At 45.1% G+C, this 26,818-nt stretch overlaps 1 protein-coding gene across 1 annotated transcript in view; it reads left to right on the top strand.

Moving 5' to 3' along the window:
* The window catches only part of LOC146809951 (cytochrome P450 2F3-like), a 128,673-nt gene that overhangs the window by 78,161 nt on the left and 23,694 nt on the right, over positions 1 to 26,818 (top strand). Inside the window, exons 6-7 of the mRNA XM_085616811.1 lie at positions 12,610 to 12,751; positions 18,621 to 18,808. Coding sequence (XP_085472937.1) covers positions 12,610 to 12,751; positions 18,621 to 18,808 — 330 coding nt within the window. The remainder of the gene's footprint in view (positions 1 to 12,609; positions 12,752 to 18,620; positions 18,809 to 26,818) is intronic.

Below are 26,818 nucleotides of genomic sequence, written 5' to 3'. Positions count from 1 at the left end.
CTGTTGCTAGGATTCTTGCAAGGAATCGTAAGATTTGCCTGATTGTATTGACCCGTAAAAAGAAAGCATGACTATAGACTTCTCTCAAGGAATAAATGATAGTCGAAGGTTTATGTCCATGTCTATGACTGAAACACTTTTTTGGGGGAATTGAGTCGTGGCCTAGGGAGCAGCACCATAAAAGCTGCAAGGAGTTGAGTGATGTGCTGCCTCATAAGTGTGCCTGTTCTTTTTGGTTTGAGATTTAGATGGCTGTGGAACATCCAACAGTTGGTTTAAAGAAGGTATAGGTTTTTGCAGGAGGTGACCTTTCTAGCTCTTTATCGAGTTTAAGAAAGATTTTTTTCATCAGCTTGTTTGTAGTAGCTAAATTCAAAGGATTGGAAAAGTGTTGGAAGTGTACCGAGTTGTACATATGGAGCACTCTAGAACGTATCTGATAGCCTGCATACTTTGGAACAAAATGGGGTGAGGCAGATTTCTTAGGATATGCCTGAAAGAGAGAAGGCTACTTGTCGAGCTGGTGATTACTATTACCCAAATAAGTAACCAGGTAGGATGCAGTGGTTTAGGGTGTGTAAAATCTCAACTTATACTATCATCTATAACTCTTGCTGCATACCTATACATTAATATTAGTTGTTCTTGTGTTCAACAAGTTTCTACAACAGCAATTTACCTACTAACATCCCATCACCCACCTCACATACCTCAGCATACTTTAAGCAAGAGCTGGGGTACAACAAACACAGATGGCCACAACCATCAGAAAGTAATTTATAGAAGCAGTGGTCCTTGGTGAAAAACTGATATAAATAAGCAATCAATATAGACTAGAATCAGTACTATATTACTACTGTCCAGCCGGACAGTGAGATTTAATGAATAACAAACTTAAAGTTCTGAAAAGAACAAATAAAGTGGGACACAATCATGCGTCCAACACATTACAGAACACAAACAATGACGAAAACAAACATTCAGGCAGGGCAAGAAGGGCTTGTTTGTAATGTGAACAATTAAACAAGAAAGTGAAAACAACCGTTACAATTGAATATCAATTAAAATTGTGTGTACAGTGTTCAAGCAAGTCGACGACGTTTCGATCCCTTTGCAACAATATTGGGATCACCATTAGGACAGAATTAATGCAAGCCTTAAGAACATAAAGCCTGCAAAGCAATTGAGAGAGTGGGAGAAAAGACAGGCAAACAAAAGGGAAGAATTTTAGGGTGGAGTAATTAAAACGACAATCCTTAAACAACGTTGTGCATACGGCGATGTGAATTTGAAAGATAATCTGGACTGTGCATAGGGAAAGTGCTCAAGTGGACTAAGGTGATTTATGAATAATAAAAGCTCAGTGAGAGCGTAGAGCGCTTTCAATTTAGCATTGTGCGAGGAGGTCAAAAAAGCGGCTAGCTTATCATGCGAGTGAAAACGTTGAAGTTCTGTGAATAAGTGGATCTGCTGACGGCGGTGGAGGGCGGGAACTTAACGAGCAGTATTTGCAATGCAATAGGTATCGCATTTGAGAGAGTTTAAGCTATTGGCATTGTAAATAACAATGCCCATTATTTATGTGTTTTGAAAACCTGAAAGCGGTGGGTAAACACACACTTTGTACTTATAGTTGTTGCTTACAAGAAGCAAGGCTGGCAGTAACTGGGCCTCTTTGCACTTCTAGCCCTTTCTTACGAGAAGCAAGGCTGGCAGTAAAAGTGCATGTTTACGCACTGCTTGCAGGTTTTCGAAACCCATAGCTAAGGCATTGTCATTTACAATGCCAATAGCTCAATCTCGCAAATGCGAGACCTATTGCATTGCAAATGCTTGCTTTTTGTGTTCCCGACGCTTTGCCTGGATCTTGCATGCAGTGCAAATTGGTTTGGCTGGTTTAGAGCAAGAATCCAAAGTTGTGCCCTGTAAATGGAACAAACAAGGACTGTTCTGATTTCCACAATTGTATTTTTGAAATGTGTCCAATTAAGGCATTAAACCTTACTCCCACGTTCCCACATGTCGTGCGTGACGCCTCTAGATAGTTCAGTTATCTGGCCAACAGCATGTTCCATCCTGGTACATTTTGTTTTAAATTTAGAAATTTGAACAAAGAAACGTTCTAGTTTGCAAAGTGGTTGGGCTAAAAAGCCAGAACTGGCTTATGGCATCACACATAGAATGGTAGTTTTGTAATAAAATGTTTTGAAAAAGTCTGTTTCAGAAAGCTCGCAAGCAAACCATGTACCTTTCCTGCATCTAATTTTCACCTACACTTGTAAAGACGTCAATCAGAGTGACCGCATGATATTTTCTCCAGGGAAGGAATCCACTTATTTCCTAAACTTACATTTTGGCAACAGCATCGACCCAGAGCCCAAACAAAAATACAGACCTGGGCCCATATTACTGAAGTGCCCCAGGGGTGCAACGGGTGTTTGAGCCTGCTTTGTGCGACCTCCTGGGCACTTTGGTATTGCAGAAGAGGCCGCAGATGCTTATGCGGACACCTTCTGCAAAACAGATAGCACGGCACCCTTCTAGAGTCAGCGCTATCCAAAGAGGGCATTTCCTCATTTGAATGGGGGCATAGCCCCAAGCAGTTGAGGGAAACTCTTTGCCTCTGCGCCAGCTCCATATTAGTGGTGTGGGCGCAGCGCCAAACATGCCTTTAGGAGGCCCACAAAAAAGTGGTGCACTTTCAGGGCACCTCCTAAAGTCAGCTCACTGGAGGGAAGAAAGGGGTCCCATGGACCCCCTCAGACATCTCCTTGCAGGCGGCTGTGGTCACTTACTGCACCCGCCTGCAAGGTTATCTCTCTACCCTTTTAAAAAGTGCAGGCAGGTTGCCGCCTGCACAAAGAAACACGGAGCAGCTTTTAAACAGCGGCTCCATATATCTATAGAATGTGTTGCGCTGGGGGCAGCAAATTCTAATTAATAGGGCGCACGTTCCCTGTTTTCACCTGCTTTATGGTGCGCTGTATTGGAAACAGGAAATTACGCCCTATTTGTAAAGGGCCCACGGGGCCATATTGCCTATACAGTGCACTTTCCCTGTTTGAGCCATGGAGCACCTTTTTTAAATAGGTGGGCCGTGCATTAACAGGGAAAGTGCGCCGTATTACCATGAATAATTAAAGCGAAATACACAGCACCTGCTTCAAAGCCGATTCTTATTTGTGCAGGTGGCACCGGGCTGAACTTTGAAGAGGGGAGAGTGATCCCCTTTCAGCCAGGTGCAGTGAGTGGCTGCACCTGTCTGATAGGGGATGTCTGGGAGCTCCATGGTTCCCCATTTCTCTCCTTCACAGGGATGCCTTTAGAAGACGCACTGAAAGTGCACCACCTTTTTGTGGCACACTTTTAGTGCGCTTCCTAAAGGCATGTTTTCCTCTGCTCCCGTGACCATAATAGGACGCAGAGGCAAAGTGATTCCCCCATTTGCATGGAGCCACGCCCTATGCAAATAATGGCATGCCCTCTCTCAATTGCATTGACTCTAAATGTGCGCCAGAGCCATCTGTATTATAGAATGGGCCACACACGCGTCTGTGGTTCCTTCTGTAATACCAAGATGCCACAGGGTACACAAAACTGGCGCACAAACTTGTTCCACCTCCGGGGCACTCTGTGTAATAAGGCCTCTGAAGTGCTCCGTCATCAACAATATGTTGGTATTGCACATTTGCTGAATGCAAGCACAGAGATATAAAAAAAAGGACGCGCCCCTCCCTCTGAAGATCACCGACTTCCTTACTGTAATTTGTTGTGACTTGTATTCTCATTATGCATCCTTTCCCTTAGTTACCTGTTCCCTGCTGCTCAGCCAGTATGGATGTGGTGTGTGTATGGAATGCTTGATGCGGTTGTGGAGTGCTGGATTGCCTGGTGTGGTTGACAGACAGTTGGAGTGTGTGGGCTGAGCAGCAAGGATGCTGCTCCGTGTGGGGCTGAACTTATTATCCTACTTACCATCCTGTAACTAAGTTTAATAAACCTCTTATCTATAACCTACTTGATGGCTACCCTTGGACTTCCTTTGGATTGTAACGTAGTTCTATTATTCTGCTACCTGTAACACTCTCTCCTCTCCCCAGTCAGTTCCTTTTTTACATCAATCAAGTGCAACTCCAGCACTAGCATTTACCCTGCTTTCTGGAAACCTGTAACTGAGCAATTTTGAGAACAATTCTCCTGGAAAGGCTGTGCAGCATGTAAGTGTAAGCGCAGGGTATAGGGAACAGATATAGGTTTGGTTGGGCGGCGTCCCCATGCTTTGCTCCCTCTCTTCAGGCTTCTCCACCATTTTCGACTGAGAGGTCAAAAGCGAAGGGAAAATCAACACTGCATTTTCCCTTTTCAGACCCGGATAGAGGCAATTTCATTAACGCAGGAACATTGGCAAGTCATCAGGTGGCATACTAGTAGCTACCTGGTGATTGACTAATGTGTTTGCAGGCCCATGTCCTCCTTATAAAAGGACGTGTGAGTGTGGGGCCTGCAATGACTGTACTAATGCAGCCGTAGAGCATCAGTACATGTATAAATATGTTCATGGTAGGAGTTAATGGAAGAACAGCTCCTTCACAGTGATGGCTGTGAAACCAGCCTCCAACCGATCACAACTGATTCTGAAGGAAATACTATTAGGCAGAAATGAATGCAGGTGGAGCCTACCAGCACAAATTAGCCACTGCTGATGTTCTGTAAGAGATCACGAAGACCAGAAGTTGAGTGGTAAGTCTCTTTATTGGAGAGCAGGCTGGTAGGAACTCGCTTGCCACCAGTAACCCTACTCAACTGCCCGTTCTCCACTCAAACCCACATTACAGATCTCGTGGTATCCTGTTACCTGGACACAGTGACTAGGATACCACATGTCTTAGCAGGATGAACAAGCTGTACACCGTTAAGTGCCTGCCTTTAGATGCTATCCAGAACTCCACACACAGATCACTCTTGCATCATAACATTCCACCCTGACTAATGCATCACAGGCTGACTCAGGAAATGACTTACAAATCGCAGGATATCACACAGTTTCCTCCTCCCCCAAAAAATTCTCAAACAAAATGGACTACGCCGAACAAAACAAATCAAAATATCGTTGATCAAGCTAAACACTAATCTTACGTATATGACCCACGGTACACAAACCCTATGTATAACGCATGATCTCATTCCAGTACAGCACCAGTTTCACTTACAAGCATATAACCAATAGTAGCCCAGCTTCCTATACTCCTACAACACCAAACTGCAAACACAACCTCTCCAATCATCATACAAATTCAAAGTAATAACTCCAACTTCACCCACATTGGGTAAAACTTTCACTTAACACCTTTGCTCGTAAATACCCATCAAAACTTTTTCGAAACACCATCATGCCTCACCACTGTACGGCTATACAGAAACAATCAGGGCACAACCAATCCAGTGTGTGGAACACACATCCTGTGGGGACCATCACACATTAGGAAATACGCCAATGTAAAGTAAACCAAGCAATTAAGAAATGGGCTTATCCAGTGGATACAACAACGTGGAAACAATAAGCATACCACTATCTAGAGTCTGCACTCTCCATGCAACACAGCACAAATTTGCCTCTCACCCAGTGAAATCGGTATTCTCTACACAATGCAGCATGACAGGAATAACCCTCAGTGAAACTCTCATTATCCATGCATTAAGACATTGTATTGGTAAATACCAAGGTATTGACAACTTATTAGGAGTAGTAGATCATACCTCAGCTTCGACATTCATCTGCCGCTCCTGTACTCCATGCATACAGAACATTTGTTAATCGCAACCATCCACTTAGTAGAGCTACACAAAAAACAAAGGGAGAGTAACATGAAGTACAAGATACCACATCTTCTTGTATACATCTACCTCCTCTATTCTTGAACCTCAACTGCATCTAGAGTAACCCTCTACCCGAGTTGCAATTGTTCCTCTCTTATACATGTACTGGTCAACATTATTGCTACTTTATCAGTTTTGTCTAGCCGCATGCGATTTGGTTAAAAAAACAACTAAAAGTGAATTTGAGTTATTAAAAAATGTACGATGGATGACGTTTACCAAGTTTCTTTTCAAATCCAAGTTGAGGTTTGTCATCAACCTTTTTGCCCTTAACTCCAAGTTCTTGATTTACAAAAAAGAAGAACTCTACCCTATTCCTCTCGCGTTTTACTTTTGCTCCGAATTTATCACTTAACTTTCCTTCCTCAGCCACCATGTCTCGTTTGTTCTTATGGTGACTTTATTTCCTCTACACAAATTGTAATTCTTTCGGCGGGCTATGGGTCTTGAGATTAACGTTTCAAAAAACAATTTTATGGTAGTCAGACCCCTTAGTTATTTAAAAATGCCTTAGCCTTAGGCAATGAGAAATTGGTGTGGGTTTTTAGATGTGAATATTTGGGCATTATGGTAGATGGTAGAGCTTAGTGGTCCCCTCACATCCAGAAGAGAAGGGCAGTGCTCGAACATCTGGCACCAATGGTCTATAAAAAACATCAAGGGACAATTTCAAGCGTCAGATTCTCTGCCTTTGAGTTATACAAACCAAGTCCAACCAGGTGCCTTCTATGGCGCCGAACTTTGGGGCCACTTGAATATAGAATCACTCACCCTTAGTGAAAATAAGTTTGTGCATTCGCTCCTTCATCTCCCCAAGAGTACCCCCTTAATACCTATTTTTCTTGATGTGGTACTCAAACGGGTGGCATATACTATCTGGCTAAGGCCCCTGATGTACTGGATAAGGATCTAGACCACAGAGGAGTTTAAGCTATACTGTAACGCAGTGAAGGACCTGTTATCCATCAACATAGGTTTTACTTTGCCATGGTTTAGGCATGTCCAATCCAGGTATGAAAAACTGGGCCTTGGATCTTTTTGTTTGAACCCTACATTGATGGCTCATTCCACAAAGAAACCGTTAAAAGCCTGCTATTGGGCCTGTATCCAAGCTAATCTCTTCCATTCATCCACCCATGGGAGACTGACAAACCAATGTCTCCTTCTTAAAGACACTCCCTCATTGTAGGCATTCTTGGATATTCCCCGACAACAACTGGCAAAAACTTTACTTTTGACGTTCCATTATGGCACACTTGCGATAATGTCCCTTACATCCATGTGGACTGCTGGCAGAAGCACTTACCCTAAAGACCTCTGTACACTGTGCACCTTGACAGCAAAAGAAAGTATAAGGCATGTCTTGTTTTTCTGACCTGCATATAAAAAACCGAGAAACAAGTGGATTGGCCCACTCTAACCATCTAGCCATTAGGAGGCACACTGAGGCCTTAAGGGGACTAAAGGGTGATACATCTATTTACACAGTGGCTACGTATTTCTATTGGGTCTAATAAGGAAAGAAAAATGCCAAAAACATTAGGCATGGTTGAGCAGGCTGATTGGTAAAGCACGCTTGGCTATATAAAGCACATCCATTCCCCTGTCTGATCGATCATTTAAGAAATGAACAAACTGTATAGTTATTTAGAAACATGTGCTAGGGACAGATGTATTTATTTATTTTTATTTTATTTATTTTCTTTAATTCGCGATTTGAGTTTCTGTGCCCTTTCTATTGCAATTATCTAGAACCGCCCTGCGGGAAAAAGCTCAACAAATAGTAGGCTTGTTTTATAGCATTGCATAGCATTATGGCACTAGATCTTTTTTATCAGCTTTAATTCTATTTTGCCTCTGATTTTAAGGTGTAGGCAATATAACTTTTTAATTCCATCCAATGGAAAGTGGGAGTCGAATGGACATGAAATGCTATAACCGGTATTATGCACATTGCAGTTTGGATTTAGGGCTTAAGTGTTTCACCCAAACATTGGTATATTTTATGAAATGAAACATTTTGTGTTTTTTTTTTTTTTGTTTTGTTTTTTTCTCATGGAATGAAACCTTCCGAAATTAACATTTAACCCATCCTCCTCCCCAGTCTCATCCAGTTCCTTCTTACCCAGCCCCCATCCTCCTCCGTTTATTATCATCCGTCATAACGCTTTTTTATGGTGGATTTTTTGTTTCTGTTGAGAGTCCCCTTTCCCCTTCATTTGCTCAGATTATCCAAACCCTGACAATTTTGACATGTTTATTAACATCTGTTCCCTCCCAGCTACCTCCATACTCCGTCTCTTCTATTGACACTCCCTTTTCATCTCACTTGATGCTGTTTTCTGTCATCTTACTTTTTTTGTCTTTTCTCCCTTTGCCCTTCCTCCTTGCCTCAGTTTCAGTTTTGCTGACCATCCTCCGCATCAGACCTTCTCTGCTACATGCTTTCTCATCAGGTTAGTGCTAGAAATTTTAAAAAAAACTATTGTGACCCTGCCTTTCTTTTTCTTTTTTCTTTTCTGTGTAGAAGTCCAAGTCCTTATCTTTTCAGAACTGTAAAGATTTTGTGTTCTTTTTTTAAAAAAAATTGTATAATTAGGACCTGCAAATAAATGCTTGGTCTGTAATGTATTTTGTCGCCGTCACTGATAAATTAATTTAATGAAAACTGTCCTAAGCAAAACGGATTGGGAGAGCTTGATGTGGATGTCCCTTCATGAAGCTTTGACAACCCAAAATAATGAGGACTTCTGGAGGACAGCCGTGGCTTGTTTAAATGGCCAAACAACCGCATTAGATTTTTGTGTGTACAACCCCAGGAGTGGATGGCCTATTTCAGTAAATTGTACTCCAATATGTGTAGCGAGATCAGGAAGACTGTGTGCCTTTAGGACACAGTGCTTCATGTAACTCCACCATCCTTACGTTTTCGCCAAATGAAACAATAGATGCGATTACTTCTTGTATCCCTGCTCCTGCCCCGGGTCCTGACAGGAGTACAAGCAATTTACATAGGGCAAATAAGGAAATTTGTGGGCATATATAATTTTTTTTCTCCAACACGATCCCCTCTGGTACGGATAGCCCTTCCTCATGGAAATTACCAGAAATTATTACAATTTACAAGAAGCTGGATCTGTCCAACCTGGGTAACTGCAGGCATATAAGCCTGATTGATTCCCTGCAGAAACATTTTTGTAAGCTTGTTTTGGCCCATCTACATGACCGGATTAGCGAAGAGTGTCTTGTTGGATTCGAAGGCAGGTTTAGTGCCAATGTAAGCACTATAGACCAGGGTTTTAATTTTATCTGTATTTACTGGAACGAGGTGATAATTAACAAGGGTAAACTTTGTGCTGCTTTTGTGGATCTTCGATCGAATTTTGATCTGGTCCCCAGAGGCAAGTTGTGCAGGGTGCTGGAAGAAATGTGTGCACCCGCCCCCTGTCGAACATTCTAGAACGGCTGCAAGCTGACAACCTGCCCAAGTCAGATGGGGGAGGAAGAGGCATTAGCAGATCCCGTCCATGTAGATTGTGAGGTGAGACAGGGGTGTGTTCTGGCCCCTACTCTGTTCACCCTATATATCAAGGAAGAGATTGACTTTGTGAACAGGGATGGTTGTGATGCGCCCAAAATAGGGGGGGGGAGGAAGATTCCTGCCCTCCTATTTGCAGGCGACACCCTGCTGATTTCCAAGGCACCACATGGGATGCAACAGACCTTCGAGTTGTTTTGTGAGGTGTGGGGGGCTTGGTGCTTAATAGTTCTAAGACCAAATGTATGTCACCTAACAGAAGGTGACGCGATGCAAGGGATGTCTGTTGGTGGGTGACATTCAAATTCAGCAACAGCATCTATTTGGATATCTAGGCACAAGACTTACACCACATTTGTGTGGGCACCACACTTTGAAAAGGCACAGTTGTCCCTAATACAGCACACTGCAAGCATAGAAAAGATTCATAGAAAACTATTTCTAGAAGGGTGGCCCCAACCCTCGAGATCTAAAACATTGAGGCAATGGGTTGGTCATGTATGAGGTAGAGTTATGGGGTTGCACTTATAGACAGTCTTACTTTAGTGGAGCACAGTTTTTTAAGATCTCTTTTAAATCTCCTAGCGATTACCCCATTGACCCCTCTTTATCTAGACCTGGCCCAAAAAAGGATCTCTCATAAAATAGTGTAGACTTCTTACTTTTTAGCATTGATTCTGGTCTGCGCTAGAATCCTATTGGGTGGGCCGTAGAGACCTCATGGATTTCCAGTGCGTTGAAAAAATCCCCTGGTTTCGATATGTCAAACATCTACTTCAGAAATTGGACCTAGAAATATACTGGTCCTCCCCTGAGATACTGTGTATGATTTCCAGAGCCAGTATAAAAGCGGACTATTAGGAGTGTGCCTCGGTTGAAAAGGCATTGAACTGCAAAGGAACGCTATCACTAGCTTTCGTTGATTTTGAACCCTGAGTGCAGTACGAGCACACAATTGATGAAAACGTACCCCCACTGGCAAGGAAGTTATATTTGCAATTTAGGTATGGATCTCTACCAATTAAAGCCTTCAGCTGCAAATGACAAGAGAAGGGCGTTGCTGTTGAACTATGTCCTGCATGCCAGGAGATTTCAGAATCATTAACCAACGTTCGCTTCTTTTGTCCATCTTTTCACCTTCTCAGAAATTTGGCCACCAGAAAGTGCATAGAGGCGCTTAGACTATTGACAACCGATACAGGCAGAGTAGTGGTTTTTGGTATAGCCAAATACCTAATGACCCTAATGGATTAGATTTATAAAGACTACACAAGAGAATTACTGCTCTCACAGTTCAGCAGTGGGCACTGGAGTCTAGTACTCTTGCAGCTATGATTGCCAAGATTAGATGCAAGTACGGAAAGAGTGCCTTTGTAAGGTTTTTTCATAAATGCACTGGCCACCCAAAACTACGATGTTGTCCATTACTGTAGTATCTAATTCCATCATTGGTCGGTCCAGTTTTTCCATCATATTCCATATTGTCATTTAGAGGCATTTGATGTATTTATGCATTGGTCACTTTAATACAATTACATAGTTTGCACTTTACAGTAGCATTCAAGATCATGGTTATGGCCGATAGTCTAAACTTGTGCTGCTAATTATCTTAGATTTCGCAGTTTCCTTGCTGCTACTATGATGTACCTATTGGCTCTTTTTGTCTTGAACTTCAAATTGGTTAGGGGCTTTTTATGGTGTACTAGTTTCCTGTAGATATTCATGTTTGCAGGGTCTAATATGTGCTTCCTTAGCAAGGGTTTCATATAATCAAAGAGATGATTGGTGAACGGATGACCTACTCATAGGTCTCTTTGTGCACAATTTATAACTTGTTACCTTTAAAGAGATTTGTTTTGAGTCATTTTCTGAAGCTGGAAAAGCTGCCCAATGCTTAAGATATTGTGGTAGTGAGTTCTAAAAGAACCGCACTGTTTAACTCGCTTTAGTTGTAAAGTTGATCAGTGGCATGTTTAACCTATTTTTATCTTGGCTTCCTAAATATCTTAGAGTTTAATATATGCAGCTCTACTTAACCAAATAATGTTGCACCAAACCATAGGGACATTTGTACATGCATCTTAACAATTTGAAAGTGATTTGGTCTTAGAACGCCAATTGAGGTTTGAGTTGGGTTGTCTCTCCTGCCGAAGTCTGACATTAGCATGACCGTGGCATTCAGAGCTCTATGTAAGGGACTACTTTGCGGACTGTTACTCCTACAAATAGGCAGTTAGAATAATCTAATTATGGGTTAACTACTGCCTCTAGCACCAGTGTGGATAGTAGTAGTAAAAGGGCCTGTAATTTTATTATTTGATGGGAGCTGCAACGATTCCTATATAGCTATGAGGACTATTTTAATATCAAAGATAATATTTCATATTTTTTAGTGTGGGTGTTTGAGTGAAAATGCCAAGTGCGACCCAAACATCACTGGTGTTGAAATAGATGGAGAGATGTTGTGCCGAATGTAATGTCTGTCTTCATTTTGTTGAGTTGGAGAGTTATTTTTAAGCAGGTATCAGCGTACTTCAGTACTCCATGCCCGCTGTCATGGGAGTAATCCCAAGACTACTTGACGTATAGCAGTGCATCATCGTCAATATAATTTTACTAATAGTGGGCTCAGATATTAAAAAAATTGGTGACCGTGTGAAAGGGAGGAAGTGAAACAACTGATTAAATTGTGGTCAGTGTCACCCATCATGGCCAACCTCTCTAGCAGACTGGAGAGGTTTACGGTGTTGAAGGCCACAGGCCGCTCTAGTGTAACCCACAGATAGTCTCCTTCCTTTGTGAGGCAAAAAGTAATATCCCAGAGGCCAAGAATGTGGATTTCATTGACTTGCTTTGGGGAAAAATACGTATTGTAGGGGAAATTGGCAACTGTAAGATTGCAGATGCTGTTGAAAAAACAAAAAATTACCTGCAGGTTTTTTCCTTTCTCAGTACTGGCAAAATTGTATTTGGTCTAAAATTGGATAGCACTGAGGATCTAATTTGGAGTTTTTTTGTTTTTCGTGCTGTCTTTGGTGCTGTTGTTGGCATTGTTGGAGAGACATTTGAGTTGAGCACTGCTGAAATTAATAATTGTATATGTGGTCATGCAGTACACAAGATGATGTAAATTACATACATACCAAGTTGCTATGTCCTTCACAACTGAATGCATGCTTCCATTTCTTCTTCAGGAGGCAAATAATCCGAATAGCCATTTCACCCTGGAGAGTTTGACCTACACAGCATTCAACTTGTTCATTGCGGGGACAGAAACCACATCATCCACAATTCGCTGGGCAGTTAAATTAGCATTGAAATATCCAGAGATGCAAGGTAAGAAATAAGGCACAAAATCTTAAACTATTCTAGTATTTTGTAAAATGGAAAACCTGCATCTATAACTTAGTTATTCTGCTAAAGTGTGGCAAACAACTTAATAGGGACCAGTGGATGATCGGAGGACTTTATCAAATGGAAAACTTATCTAATAACACTTGCAAGGACTTCCAAAAGAGTTTTTTAGTGTTTTGGGCTGTCTTTCTCTGAGTGAAATCCAGTATGAATTTGATGGCCTCCCATTGTGCAGTCTCTGGCCTTTGTTTCCTAGCAGAGGGCCTTGTAAGGATGGTGGCTTTTCTTGCCAAGTATTTTTTCATTAATTTATTTATGAAATGTTCTTTCCCCCCACGGACATGGCACTGAAGTCCTAACAGAGTAAAGGAGAACTAATGGCACAGAAATATAAAACCACAAACAGTAGATTAAGTGAAAAGATAGGCCATCAGCGTTTTCTGAAGAAGGTAGTCCTTAATACCCTTCTGTAGCACTGAAGTGTGGAGCAATGGCAAAAGCTATGGCAATGTTTTTGATTTGAGCATCAAGTTGTGCGCTGGCTTAATGCTAGATTTTTAGGTCGAGCCTAACGCAGCGCGCAAGCGTTGCATAGGAGATGACCTCTTGGAATCAGTCTGGACTTTTTCGGAAACTCGTGCATGTACTGCACTGTTTCCAATGAGCACTCATGCATGTATGGCATTTACCTTGCGGGAGCGAGCAGCTGCACCATCTGTTTCCAATTATCGTGCTTGTTTACATTTGCATGTCTCGCGGTCACATTAATTGAAAACAGATGGCGGTTGCGTTCACTTTTGCGGCTGCTTGTTATTCCAGGCCTCTGATTAAAGGCGCAGGCCCTTTACAGACGGGGGCTCTGCAATGCCCGCCTGCTCTCTCTTAAATCGAAGCTTTGTGTCCGTCTACTTGGACAAGACAGACGCTTCCTGCACTTTTTAAGCCAGACTAACAAGCAGATTGTACAACCACGAATGCTTTCCAATGATGAAAAACAATCACCCGCGAATAAGTTCTCCACAAAAACAATTTCTCTTAGCTGTAAATAAGGACTTGCATACAATAAATAACTTCTCGGTCAAGCTTAACAGAAAAATCCCAGTTTGCTGCCTTGCTCACTCGCCCCCGCTGACATGTGAAACGTGCACAGTCCCCTAGTGTCTGGCGCGAGGCGGCTTTCTTCCTTCGTGGATCATGCATCGGCGGTGACACATTTATATCTTGGGAGCCCCTGCCAAGCAGGCAGCGCTCACCTGCCCTCCATGACAGCGCGTGCTTAGAAAAGCACGTTTACCAGGGGCGTAGGACACGTGCGCGCTGCCCTTGTTAAGATTTGTTTTGTTTCTCTTTTTAACATGTGGACTTGCCCCTGGAGCCCTCAAAGTTGAAGGCAGCTGTGACTGGCTAGAGGCACCGCTCGGGATCCAGAGGATCCCGCCCACGTGTCAAGGACTGATCCAAATCAAAAGGTGGACCGGGAAGGCGGGTTACATCACCTAGATATTGTTTAAACTTACGCTTGGGGAGGGGAGGCGGTTCAATTGTGGTGTACAGGTCGTTGTTTATGTTCACTTTTAGGAGGGGGAAGCCGAGCAGTAAAGCATGGGCTTGTATTATGAGGATAGCAGCTTGTTGATAGGAACAGCTCCCTCCCCACTCGGGTCATCCATTGTCCCAGCTCCTAGATTCCTGGCATTCCCGGGCTGCGGAGAGCCACACCAAGACCAGAAGAGAATGGCTTCTTGTGAAAGAACTCCCTTTCCTTCTGTTTATAGTGGTGCTGCAGCCCCATAGTGGGCTGTGCATGGAGCTTTACAAACTGTTCTCTCTGGCTAGACACTCCATCCCCTCTGTCTGTCCCCGTGCACTGGTGCGTGTCCACGCTTTAGCACCCGAGGTCACCCCCTCCCATACCATACAGAGGACAGCCAGCCTTTAACCCTCTCTTCCCTGCACATACTGGCCTATTATGCCCCTACCTCCCTAAAACACTGCCCCTCCATGTACAACGCTCCCCAGCATGCGCTCTACACACCGCACCCCTCTTCATTCCCTGCGCAGCACAGCTCTCACTACGTCACAGCTGCACAATGAGTGGACTCGCACCCCACCCTGACCCAGGCGTCTTTTTTTTTTTTTTTTTTTTTTCCCATATACACTCCACCCACCCTTCCGCTGCACACTATGTGCCCTCCTTTTACAGTTCTCCACCTCAGTCTTCATACACTGTAAATTCTACGTGCCTTTTAAAATATTAACCATACGTTTCTCTACACGCTGCCCCCCAACATTTCCTCGATACTTCACTGCACCTTTTAACCTACGCTTCCCCTATGCATTTTCAAACCATATTTTCTCGTTCTCCACTACACCCGGTTATTTCCTTTCTCAGTACACTGCTTCCAACTTTCTCCCTGTCCCCGACCTCCCCACCCCTCTACACATAGCAGCGCAGTGCTCTTGTCCTGCCACTTATCTGTGCTACTGCCATCCCCTCCCTAAGCCCCTCTGTCCAAATTTCACCCAATCATTTCCTTCACACTGCCTGTTCCAATGCCCCTTAGTCTGCCGGTCCCCTTCGAGCACTGCTCCCCTCCCGTTTTATTTTACGTTTGTGTCTAGTTCTATATTTTCTTACTGTCCACTCTCAGCTTCAAATTGTTTTCTCGCACTGTCTGCTTCCTTCCAGATGATATTTTCATATAAAATCCTTTCCCTTTCAATCATCTATTTGTTGCTTTCCTTCCCTCCTCCTCATTTTTATCAATTTATCTCTAATCTGCTTTTCACTTTTCTCCTCCACTCTCCCATACATACCCTTCTATTACCTCCTCTCTCCACCCCTTTCTGCATTCTTTCTCCTCACCCCTTTCCCCACAACCGTTCTTAAGTTCACACCTTTTCCTATTTCTATCCATATCATCCCCTAGCGACCTCTTTCTCGCTCACACCCCCCCCCCCCCCCCCCCCCAAAGCTCGTCTCTTCCATCCTAGCACACATTTGGCAAATACAAAAAGCTCAGTGGGTTAATGCATTTCCCTGCAGAAACTTTTGGATAGCATGCCAGCCACAGGATCACTTTTTAGGTAGGCCATTTTGCCTCCAATCCTTTTGAGGTCGGCAAACCAAGCCCCGTGGCATGGGGTGATAACACCCGCTATTTACAGTGCACACCATACATCATCGGGCAAATAGTCAGCCCACTTCAGCTGTTCACTATAAGTGATGGCATTTTGCTTCTCCATATGCGCATATCCACTTAAAATGTAGTGCACTTCACTGTCGGCTTCTGTACACTTATCTCCACCTTGGTTTCGTCTCATTTCATAATTGTTGCATTTATTTTTGTAAAAGATAATTTTTACATATTTTATTTCAAACAGGATAAAACCATTTTACATGGCACAATTTGGACTTTTATTACTTTTAACGTTGTAATGCCTAATGCATATATTTGCCAAAAAATCTCACAAACCTATTGCCCATGCTAATACTTGTTTTTAATTAAGGTAACCTGTACTCGTCAAAAGAAGCATGTGTACTGTGATACCCTCAGGTTGTTCTAGAGCAAGCTATAATCATTGAACTTGTCACAAAGATATTACAAAAACACAGTACAACTAGTGACACTTCCCCATACCCCTTTTGATCAGCATACATGTAAGGGCTACAATTTCACCATACTATAGCATCTAGGCCGATGTTCTAACCATCCAAGCTCCCATTTATCTCCATGCCTCCCAGAATTGTCTGTATTTCTAAGCCTCCTCTAAAACTGGGACAGAGGCATATAAATTCCCCTAAATGTTTGTGGATAGGATGATTTACCATTTTAACTCTAATTCAGAAATATTTGGGGACCGTGTTGTAAGCCTTGCCATACTTCAAAAGTAAAAGGGGGGGGGGGGGGGAGTAAAAGTACACACTGGCACACCTTAAGGGCATCCTGCATGCAATAGCATTTCTCCAACAGCTTTGATAGCAGTAGAAAGAATGTTATAGCTCTGTTAACTTGCATCGAGGCACTTGCCTGTGTGCTTTAAAGTGCCTTACCATGTACCCATAAATGTTTACTAATGCAAGCGAATATTTCTAAATCGGAGTACTTGAACTAGTATGTAGAAGTTGTATAGCTCTTCAATTCCTGGCTCCACAACACCTAGAAAAATATGCTGCGGGGCTAAACACTTATAAGGGCCCAAAGGCGAGATCTATTGGCCAGGCTAATGCTTGTTCAAACCCTGTCACTATCACTGCTCATTAGGCACTACAGTAGCCCTGTAGGCTTTTTACAAGGGTAGATGACAGTGTGCAAGTATTCATTTCTTAAATTAACAATAAATAAGTTTACTTTGACAACCAAACAATTAACTTTAAATTAAGTTAAAATTAAATTCCTTTTAAATTGCATTTCATTTTCAATTTAAGAAATTAAATGTAAATTAAGTTAAAATTGACAATGTATACTAGGTATTTTTCTGTTATAGAAAGGTCATAAAATCAGATTATGGATGTTAGCACTGAACAGTGTTGGCAAGAAGGAAAATAACACTGCATTGGGCATGGTAAATGGATAAGGGACTTAAAAGGATGGGCTCTGGTGGTTGATCATATGGAAATGATGAGAAAGGATGACAAGCACACTGAGGCCTTTTCTGTTAGAGCTGAAATGTTGAATAAACTGGTAGACCTGCCAAATAATAGGCCACCCTATTTGGTTTATACAGGTAGTACTCTCTGGGGAGTGGTTAGCCTCTCTGTGGCAGATCAGTGGTTCTATAGATGTATAGCTGCCTGCATAAGATGATGTACAAAACTCTCTACCCAACATAGATATGTGACAGTAATAAGATTTGAAGAGGGGATTGTCTGTCTCTCTGGCCGAGCCAGACTCTTTGTTGTTGAACAATTCAGCGAAAAGAAGTAAAAACAATGTAAATTGACAAGTAAACAATTAAGCTGAAAATAAGCAACAATTTGAGGAAATTTTGTTCAAATGGGTATGCTCATGGTAGCACTAGAAGTGTTTATCATACTGGCCATTCAAGAATATTGGTGAGCGGGAGGCACATTTACAATTTTCTTCCAACACACGTTCTCAGAGGCTTGTTCTTTGTGAAAAGAGAAGGCACACATTCCCATAATTGTCCCTATTCTTAGCATAAAACATCTACCTGTCTAGATGTACCACCAGTTGATGCACAATGGTTATTATGTGGGATATTCCACCCATTGCATATTTTTCGGTATTGTATGGCTAGCAAAATTAAAAAATCCCAGAATGTATTTTTAAAGCGCAAACCAGGCCTTTTGGTTGTTCAAGTGCAGCATGCTCGAAGTAGAAATTATACATTGAAGAAAAGAGACAAAACAATAATTTGGTCAATTTTCAACGAATATGGTGAAATGCGATAAACAGTATACAATGGCAGCGGGACGTTAGGGAGTGAGAATAAAACAATGAAACCACTAAGCCATCACGTGGGATGCCACGTGAGCCCGGCAACTGAACTAAACTACAATTTTGAACGTTCCAGTCATTTTATGTTTTTTTTTTCAGTGCAGCCTCTGTCACGTTTACTAACTTTAACAGCTAAAGTCAACACTTGGCAGCTACAAACTTGACATTCTCAGACTCAGACACATTTCAAGGGGAAGAAAAGCACTTGTTGTTCTCGGTTAACCATCTGCTTTTCAAGTCGAAAAAAAGTGACCGGTTAAATTGGAAAAAATAGAATAGTGAATGATTCTGGGACTTGGCATTCAGGGGCAGTTCATTGCCTAAATAAATAACCAAATAAATGTAATAATTTTCTCACAGAGAATACACAAAATGTTCTCACATTTCAGAAAAAATCCAGAAAGAAATAGATGAGGTGCTGGGATCCCAGCGCTGTCCCTCCATGGAAGACCGTCTCCAGATGCCCTTTACTGATGCCTACATCAATGAAGTCCAGAGGTTTGCCAGCATCATTCCCAATGGGCTTCCGCATGCAGCACTCCATGACATCAAATTCAAAGGCTACATCATACCAAAGGTAAGCAAAAGAACGGGGTTAAGGTGCTTTGAACCAAAGAAGAAAATGTAAGGCTTTACCGTGTGTTTGATAAACATGTAGTATTTCCCAAAACTAGTTGCTTAACGAAAAAAATCCTTTTTCATTCTTACTGTAATTTCTTAGTTTATTTTAATCAGGAAGAGATGCAATTTAACATGGAAATGTTATTGCCATTTACAAGCTCACATAGAGCAGAAAGGTAACAAAATAATTTTGCTTAATATTGGTTACCTAACATCCCTGTTACGAAATGTTTAATTAAAACGCTGAAGGTAAATACCCTTTTTAACATGTGGTAGAAATCAATCTATAGAAAGATTGTTTTAAATTGCATTTATATACTTTAAGGTTTCAAAGCCAGTAATCTTCAAAATGTTTCTCTGTTCGCTTGTGTATAACGTTTGCATAGATCCTTTTTCCTTTCACCTCCTACCATCCTACTTTCTGTCACTGCCATGCGTTTAGCATATTTTAAAATGGTGTTTTATGTCGATATTTCTCAAACCCCCCATTCTCTTTCTCTGCTTATTCTTCCTTTGCCTTGACTTATCACTCACTACCACTTTCTCCCTCTTCCCTTTAATATGGAAGGACACAGTCCCTAACACGCTCCTTCACCCATTTTAAAATGAGATTGTTTTCCCCCATCATGCACGTCCTTTTTTTCTACTTTTTTTTCTACTTTTGTTTCTGTGGTGCCCTTATTACACCCGTTGTCCTAGTCTTAACCCTGCACCTACCTTGCTACGCTCTACCATTATTTATATATCTCTTTTTTACACATTGACATTAGAATTATGGGGCCAGTGATGTATTCCCATTCGCAAACCCAAGAATGTTCAGTTGCAATTGTACAGCGAATGGTTTGTGAATGGCAATGCAATTTGTGACTGGAACTATATATTAATAGGTCAGATCACAAATTGTCCATTTGCTGGATGTTGCATGATAGCCAAATAAATATTATGTAGTTAAGACGCAGTTGGCACCTCTTGAACAGTTCCGGGGTAGCAGGCTGCCATTAAGTCCGGTTATGGGGACAGTTCATCCATTGCAAACACCCCAACTTGGGGTTTGGTAACCGATCCCTGGTTTACAATTGTAATTGTAGTCACAAACCATTAATAAATGCCACTGTGACTTCCAAATAGGATGGGAACATCTCTTTCATCCCCTTCATAGTTACGATTTTGAAATGGATTGTAAACATTCTTTTACGAGTAAAAAACACTTTTGGGACATCATAAGGATTTGATATATTGTAAAAAAAAAAAAAAAATGTTTTGGAAACGCATATTCTGTGTTTTTGAGAATTGTATACTTTGCAATCAAAAAATACATTTATACATTAGGCTTGTTTCCTAGCCAGGATTTACCATGGTGTGCACATTTATTTTACGTTTATACATTTCGTTTGACATTGATACTAAGTTTACTTTTAAGTGTTACAGCTCTTTTTTTCTACTATTGCCGTTTAAACTCCATTTCTATTAATTTGCTTTCCCGCTAAACGTGTTTTGTTTATCTAGGTTCTCAGAAAAGGGCTTATTGTATTTTGGTTTTCTGTGAAGTTTCACGCGATTCTACATTCTGTCTCTGAATTACGAATGGTTTCTGCTAGAAAAAGTCTGGTAGACACTAATTGCAAATAAGTGTCCAAAGATGTCCAATAATGTTTTTTTCAACCTATTTATATGACAAAATGGCAAACTAATTATGTGGGGTAACTCTATAGCTGTGTCTTAGTATTACCACTGATTGTAACATACACCTCTAAAAAAGTGCATAATTATTTAAAATGGGACTGAACGAAGAGTGCGGTCAGCCAAACCTCTCAGCGGTTCCTTTCCTGGGGCAGCTTCTAGGTCCGAAGAGATGGTAAAAACAAGCTGCAGGGGATTTAGGTATGACATAGGTGGCAGTCTGATGGGTAAGTGAGAACTCATGCTGGCGAACCTGCAATTAGCCTCATTTTTCAGAAGTGACTGTCTCTTCTCTGTACACTTATCCAGTGGAGTAAGATAGCGGTGGTGCCAATGTTGAGAACCAATACCATCACCACCCCTCGAGAGGTGGGGCTGGACTGGAGCCCTCCAGCTGTGCCAGCAAAATAACGGGCTTGGTGGGGGGGTGCCATTGTGGCAGTGGAAGTATTTTCTAGAGAAACATCACTTAATGAGGTAGGTGCTGGTCAAAAGCCCAGGGCCTGGGTTTGAGCAGTGTTGAGTGATTAGTGATCGAAACAGGCTGTATTATGGCGCTAGTGAGAGCTTGCAGCCCCTATATTTTGAAGGGGGATCCCCAGCTCCATGATCTATGAAGGAGAACTCTAAATTAGTTGTCATATCCCCAGAAAAAGGAAGATCAAAATAGGGATGTTAAAGTGTGACTTCTACCCAATGCTTGTCAGTTGCAAGTGACCCTTGGGTGAGGGTGATGTGATTAGCGACTCTTCTGAGCTCAAACCCAGGGGAAGCTATGCTTTTAAAAGCCATGTGAGACCTACAACAAAACTCCATATGCATTCAAACCAAAGCCTCTGAATGAGGTACTGTATGAAGTTAAGGGACAGGAGGGGGGGCGTGGCCAAGCCACGAGCTGAGATGGCCGCGCGGCGTTGAAGCTCCGCCGACGACTCAGCACTTACGCTGCCTTTCCTGACATCCTAATGCGGGTGCTGGGTGCCCGGCTCCGACGCTGACTCTCCTACGGCCCCGGGGCACTCTGGGATAGTGATCTGGCCCCGACTTCACCCGGGACGACTGGCGGATGGCAGGGGATCGCGTACCTGAGGCCCAAGATGGCGGCCTTTGCCGGCGGCCGAGGACGGGAATGCGGAGGCAGCGGCCGATTGGGAGGCAGGTACCCGGGGGGGAGTTGAGGGGGGGGTATTGAGCGCTGGGGTGCGGCCTGGTGGGGGTCTGCTTTGCTCCCCACGCCGCTACTGACCAGAGGACGGCCGGCGCTTGGCTTTAGCCCTGCGCTGTGGTCGCGGCCTCTCTCGTTGTCTCCTTCCTGGGGCCCTGGGCTAATTCGGTCGGGGGGCCTGGGGGAGGTGGCGGGACGGCTTGTTGGCGGCGGGGGTGAGTTGGGGGGACTCCGCACTGGGCCAAGCGCCCGGGCTGCCTCTGCCCCTGCCCTTGGGCCCTCGCTTGGTGGATCCTGTGTTCCGCGGCCTGTGAGGACCGCTCTCCTTCTCCCCCACCCTGCACCACCTGCCCGAGGCTGCTGTTGGCACCACTGAACTGCCTCTCTGCTTGGTCCGGATCCCATGACCCCGTGAGAGCGCTCCCTGGTCCGGAGGGTTGAGGCGTTGCCCTGCTGCTTCGCGTCCTGTGGCGGTGCATGGGCCTGGGATGCTGCGGGGCCGGAGCCGGCCAGATAGGGTGCCGCTACATCACCTGTACTACTGGCCCGATAAGCTGCGGATAGACCCATACTCCTGAGCCGTCACTTCATCGTCTTGGTGCCGCCTTTGAACTACGACAAGCGGGCCGGTTGCTGTCCAGCCGTGTGGGGGCATGGGTCGCAAGGACCCAAAGCAGAAGACGTTGCCCTTTGGAAAGCTACCTGAGCAACCGGCGGACCATCGCCCAGAAATGCCGGCCCCATCGGGAGGCCCGGCCTGTGATCCGGCGGCCTGTGCCCCATCCCCAGACTGGCTGCAGGAGATGCGTGCTGGGTTTAGGGCCCTCGATGGTCGCTTTGATGCCCTAGACAAAACGCTAGAAACAATGGGGGCCAAGATCCAGGCTCATGATCAGCGCTTGGTGGAGGCTGGGGCCCGGATATCCGCCGTGGAGGATAACGCAGTGCAAGAAACCAAGAGCATAGATAGAATGGAACGCATATTGAAGGAGGTGGCCATCAAGAACGACGACTTGGAATCGCGCAGTCGGCGCAACAACGTGCGAATCACTGGGGTTCCGGAGTCCACGGCTACCGGCAGACTGGACGTTTTTGTGGAAAAGCTGTTATCGGACATTTTTGGGAGAGACTCCTTCACACCGGGCTTTGTGGTCGAGAGGGCACACCGCTCCCTGGGGCCGCGTCCTAATCCGGGGCTCCCCCCCTCGCCCGCTGATTGCCCATATTATGAACTTCCGGGACCGCGATACGGCCCTGCGGCTGGCTAGGGAGAAGGGTGAGATCACTTGGCAGGGCTCGAGACTCTCATTCTACCCGGATTTTACCGCCATGGTCCAGGAGGCCAGGCGGAAATACGCGGGGGCGAAGGCGGCGCTCCGCAACCTAGGCCTCAAATATGGCATGCTCTACCCGGCCCGACTGCGGGTTGAGATTGATGGCCGTGTTCGGCTCTTTGACAATCCAACCGAGGTGCAGGAATTCTGCCGTACATACAAGCCACACAAGGGCCCTCCGGGGGGAGATGAGGATGGACGATCTCCTCCGCGTAGTGGATCTGCAATTAGCCAGGACCTGTTTTCTGGCTCCGGGGTCGGCTGAATCAGTGCCCGTATCCTAGCTTTGTTCTTCTTCCGAATGTTTGCTTCAGGGAACTTTGGAACACTATTTTGTACATCTGTTTAGCAGTGCTGGGTTGGTGGCGGGTCGTTGCCATCCCCCTTTGGTTGACACCGCTGGGACTACTTTTGGTTACGATGCTCTGCTTTTTCCTATTTGCTTACAATTGGTAATGTTATTTGGAGCTATGTTTTTTTTCCACAGGTTTGGGTTTGCCTCACGTTTGCGTGATATGGCTGGGTGGAGGGAGGGGGGCAGGGTTAGGTTATTTTGCTTTTATTGACATGGCTGGTGATGTGTTTACTTTGCGAATACACGGAGACACTGCTGTTTTCTGGCTCCCATTCCTAGTTGCATGGCATCGATGGCTCACATAGGCTTGAATGAAACTCCCCTCGGCCTATCACTAATGTCTTGGAACGTCAGGGGCCTGAACAACCAGCGTAAATGCAAACGGATACTACACTATTTAAATCGGCACAGAGTTGACGTTGCTTTTATCCAAGAGACGCATTTACACTCCACTGTTGACGCACGCTTTGCGGCTTCGTGGGGCGCTCATAGATATTTTTCCAATTTCAGTAATTATGCCAGAGGCACCGCGGTGCTGATCCATAAGAGAGTCCCGTTTCACTGCCAGGCGTTCATAGGGGACAGGGAGGGACGCTATTGCATAGTTAGGGTGGGTGTTGATGGGTCATGTGATCATTCTGGTATGTGTGTATGCTCCTAACACTGATTCCTAGCAATTTTTTCATGCGCTTGCTGCCCAGCTTGCAACTCTTGAACCGGCCGGCCTCATACTTGGCGGCGATTTTAACTTGTTGATGGATGTGGGTCTGGACAGTACTTCGGGGGCCGCTCATTCTAAGCCTAGGGCGCGGCACGCACTACTGGACCTATGCCACCAGTTCTCTTTGACTGACATCTGGCGCAGACGCAACCCGAACAACACTGATTACACACACTTCTCGGGACAACACAACACTTGGACCAGGATTGACTACTGGCTCCTGTCCCCGGGCCTGTCACCCTGGTTCCGTGAGCTGAGGACTTTCCCTAGAACCTACTCCGACCACTCCCCTGTGTCACTGTGTTTGGACGTCCCGCGGCCCGAGGGTTTTGAGCGACAGTGGCGATTTCCTGGGAGGGCGCTCTTGGACGACCTCTTTGTCCACGAGATTTCCGAGGCGCTCGAGAACTACTTCACGATTAACACCGGATCGGTGGACTCGTGGGCCGTGCTCTGGGAGGGGTTTAAGGCATAGCTAAACATGCTGGGGTCCTAAAGGCACTGCGCATGACAATTAGGCATTTGGAGACACAGCTAGATTCGATTGACGCTGAGGCGCGGCACTCGCCCATTGACGACGTGTCCGCTAGGCGGCTTCGCCTCCTGACTGACTACCAGGAGGCAGCGGACAGAGAGATTCTGTATTTGGGGAAGTACCAGGCTGTGCGTAGGTACGGGGAGGGGGACCGGCTGGGACGCACGCTGGCGCAGGCTCTGAGACCGCCGTATAGTAAGTCCTTGATCGCTGAGGTGCGGGGCGTGGACGGCTCGCTCCGCACCACGCCTGCCGAGATCAGGGATGAATTCCTGGCCTACTTCTCAGATTGTACACGTCCAAGTTAGGCGATTCCTCGGCCTCTCGTGAGGCATACTTATCAGAGATCGCGCTCGTATTCCTGGATAGGAGTATGCGGGAGTTCATGGCGGAGCCCATTACGGTGGCAGAGGTACGAGGGGCGATTAAGGTGCTTCGTGGCTCCTCCGCCCCTGGCCTCGATGGCTTCTCGGGGGATTTTTACAAGGCCTTTTCTGATCTGTTGGCGCCACGGCTTATCGAGGTATATGCGGAGGCGCTGGAGCGTGGGTCCCTCCCGTCGACCCTTAGGACCCGACTTTGTGGTTCGTATAGGCCCCTCTCCCTCTTAAACATCGATTACAAGATCCTGGCCAAAATAGTGGCAAACAGACTTTCCCAATTGATGGAATTCATTATTTCGCCCGCGCAATCGGGCTTCGTCCCGCGTCGCTCAACGTCTTTGAATCTGCGGACGCTATTCACGGTTCTGCACAGAATTAATCCGGCCACGCCTGCTGCGGCGATCCTCCTAGACACCGAGAAGGCCTTCGACTCCTTAGAATGGCCTTTCTTTCTTTCCGTCATGCAACGCATGGGCATGCCGGAGAACTTCCTCGCCACCACGTGGCTTTAGTATAGCCGCCCTACGGCCCGTCTGCGTATCAATGGTACGCTGTCCCGCCCTTTCTCTCTAACGCGTGGAACGCGGCAGGGCTGTCCGCTTTCACCGCTACTATTCATTTTGGCCATGGACCCCTTAATCCGACATTTCCAGGAGCGACCTCTCCACAGGGGTCTCCAGTTTCGGACGGGTCCCTTGTTGGCTTCCCTCTACGCGGACGACACTATACTGTATGTCAGAGAGCCGCAGGTCAACCTTCCTCCCCTGATACGAGAGATCCTTCGCTGCGGTGCCCACTCGGGACTGGGCATCAACTGGCACAAGTCCATCATTTTCCCGTTGACTAGCGGCACCTCCCCATGGCAGTGTGAGTTCCCGTTGGAGTGGTGCTCCGACTCGGTACGTTACCTGGGCATACAGATACACCTGAGCATGGACGAAATTATCCGCCTCAATTATGTCCGCTGGAGCACTCTTACGCTCCTCCATGATAGGGACGGCTTTGGAGTACCGGATCTGTATTTATACTACCTGGTCGCTCAGTGTGCACACGCCTACGCCTGGTACCATCCTGACGCACGGATCCCGTTTCTTCGACCAGAGGCGGATTTTGTTCTCCCGAGTCGCTTGTCGGCAGTGTTACCCAAGGGGGTTCCCCGGAGCCCAGTGGATATTCAAACGGTATCCACCACCAGCTGGGCCTGGATTCGACTTGCTCGCTATTTAGCCCAGCCTCTCCTGTACTCCTCTTCTCTCCCAATCCCTAACCCCGGGTTGTTGCCAGGCACAGGAGAGATACTTGTGCAGCGTACTTTAACAAAGTGTAACCTTACTAAGATCGGGGACTTATACCCTGGAGGACACATATTCTTGTTGTCGGAGGATGCGCAATTCAGTGAGGCCCCGTTCATGGACAAGTTTGTCCTACGCCGGGTTTATTGTGCGGCGCGGTCGGACATTGTGGGATTCCCTCTCGAACCTGAGTCCTTTGAGCCCCTCACTCTCCTCATTGACAAGGATACAGGAGCCCACATGGTTTCTAAACTTTATGGGGCATGTGCAGCCCTGGTTCCATGTGTGGATGACCGGTTGCGGGCGGCTTGGGAGACAGACTTGGGTAGGCCTATTACGGACGAACAATGGACCGTTTGTTGCAAAGTCACTAACACGATATCACTCAATAGTCGCCATAAGCTCCTCCATTACAAATTCCTCCGCCGCTGCTACATGACCCCTGATAGACTCCATGCCATCGATCCCTCGCGGCCTCACACATGCTGGAAATGCTCTGCA

The sequence above is a fragment of the Triturus cristatus genome, chromosome 7, assembly GCF_964204655.1.
Source record: "Triturus cristatus chromosome 7, aTriCri1.1, whole genome shotgun sequence".
NCBI lineage: Eukaryota > Metazoa > Chordata > Amphibia > Caudata > Salamandridae > Triturus > Triturus cristatus.
The sequence above is the reverse complement of the archived record's forward strand: the minus strand, read 5'-3'. Positions and strand labels throughout refer to the sequence as shown.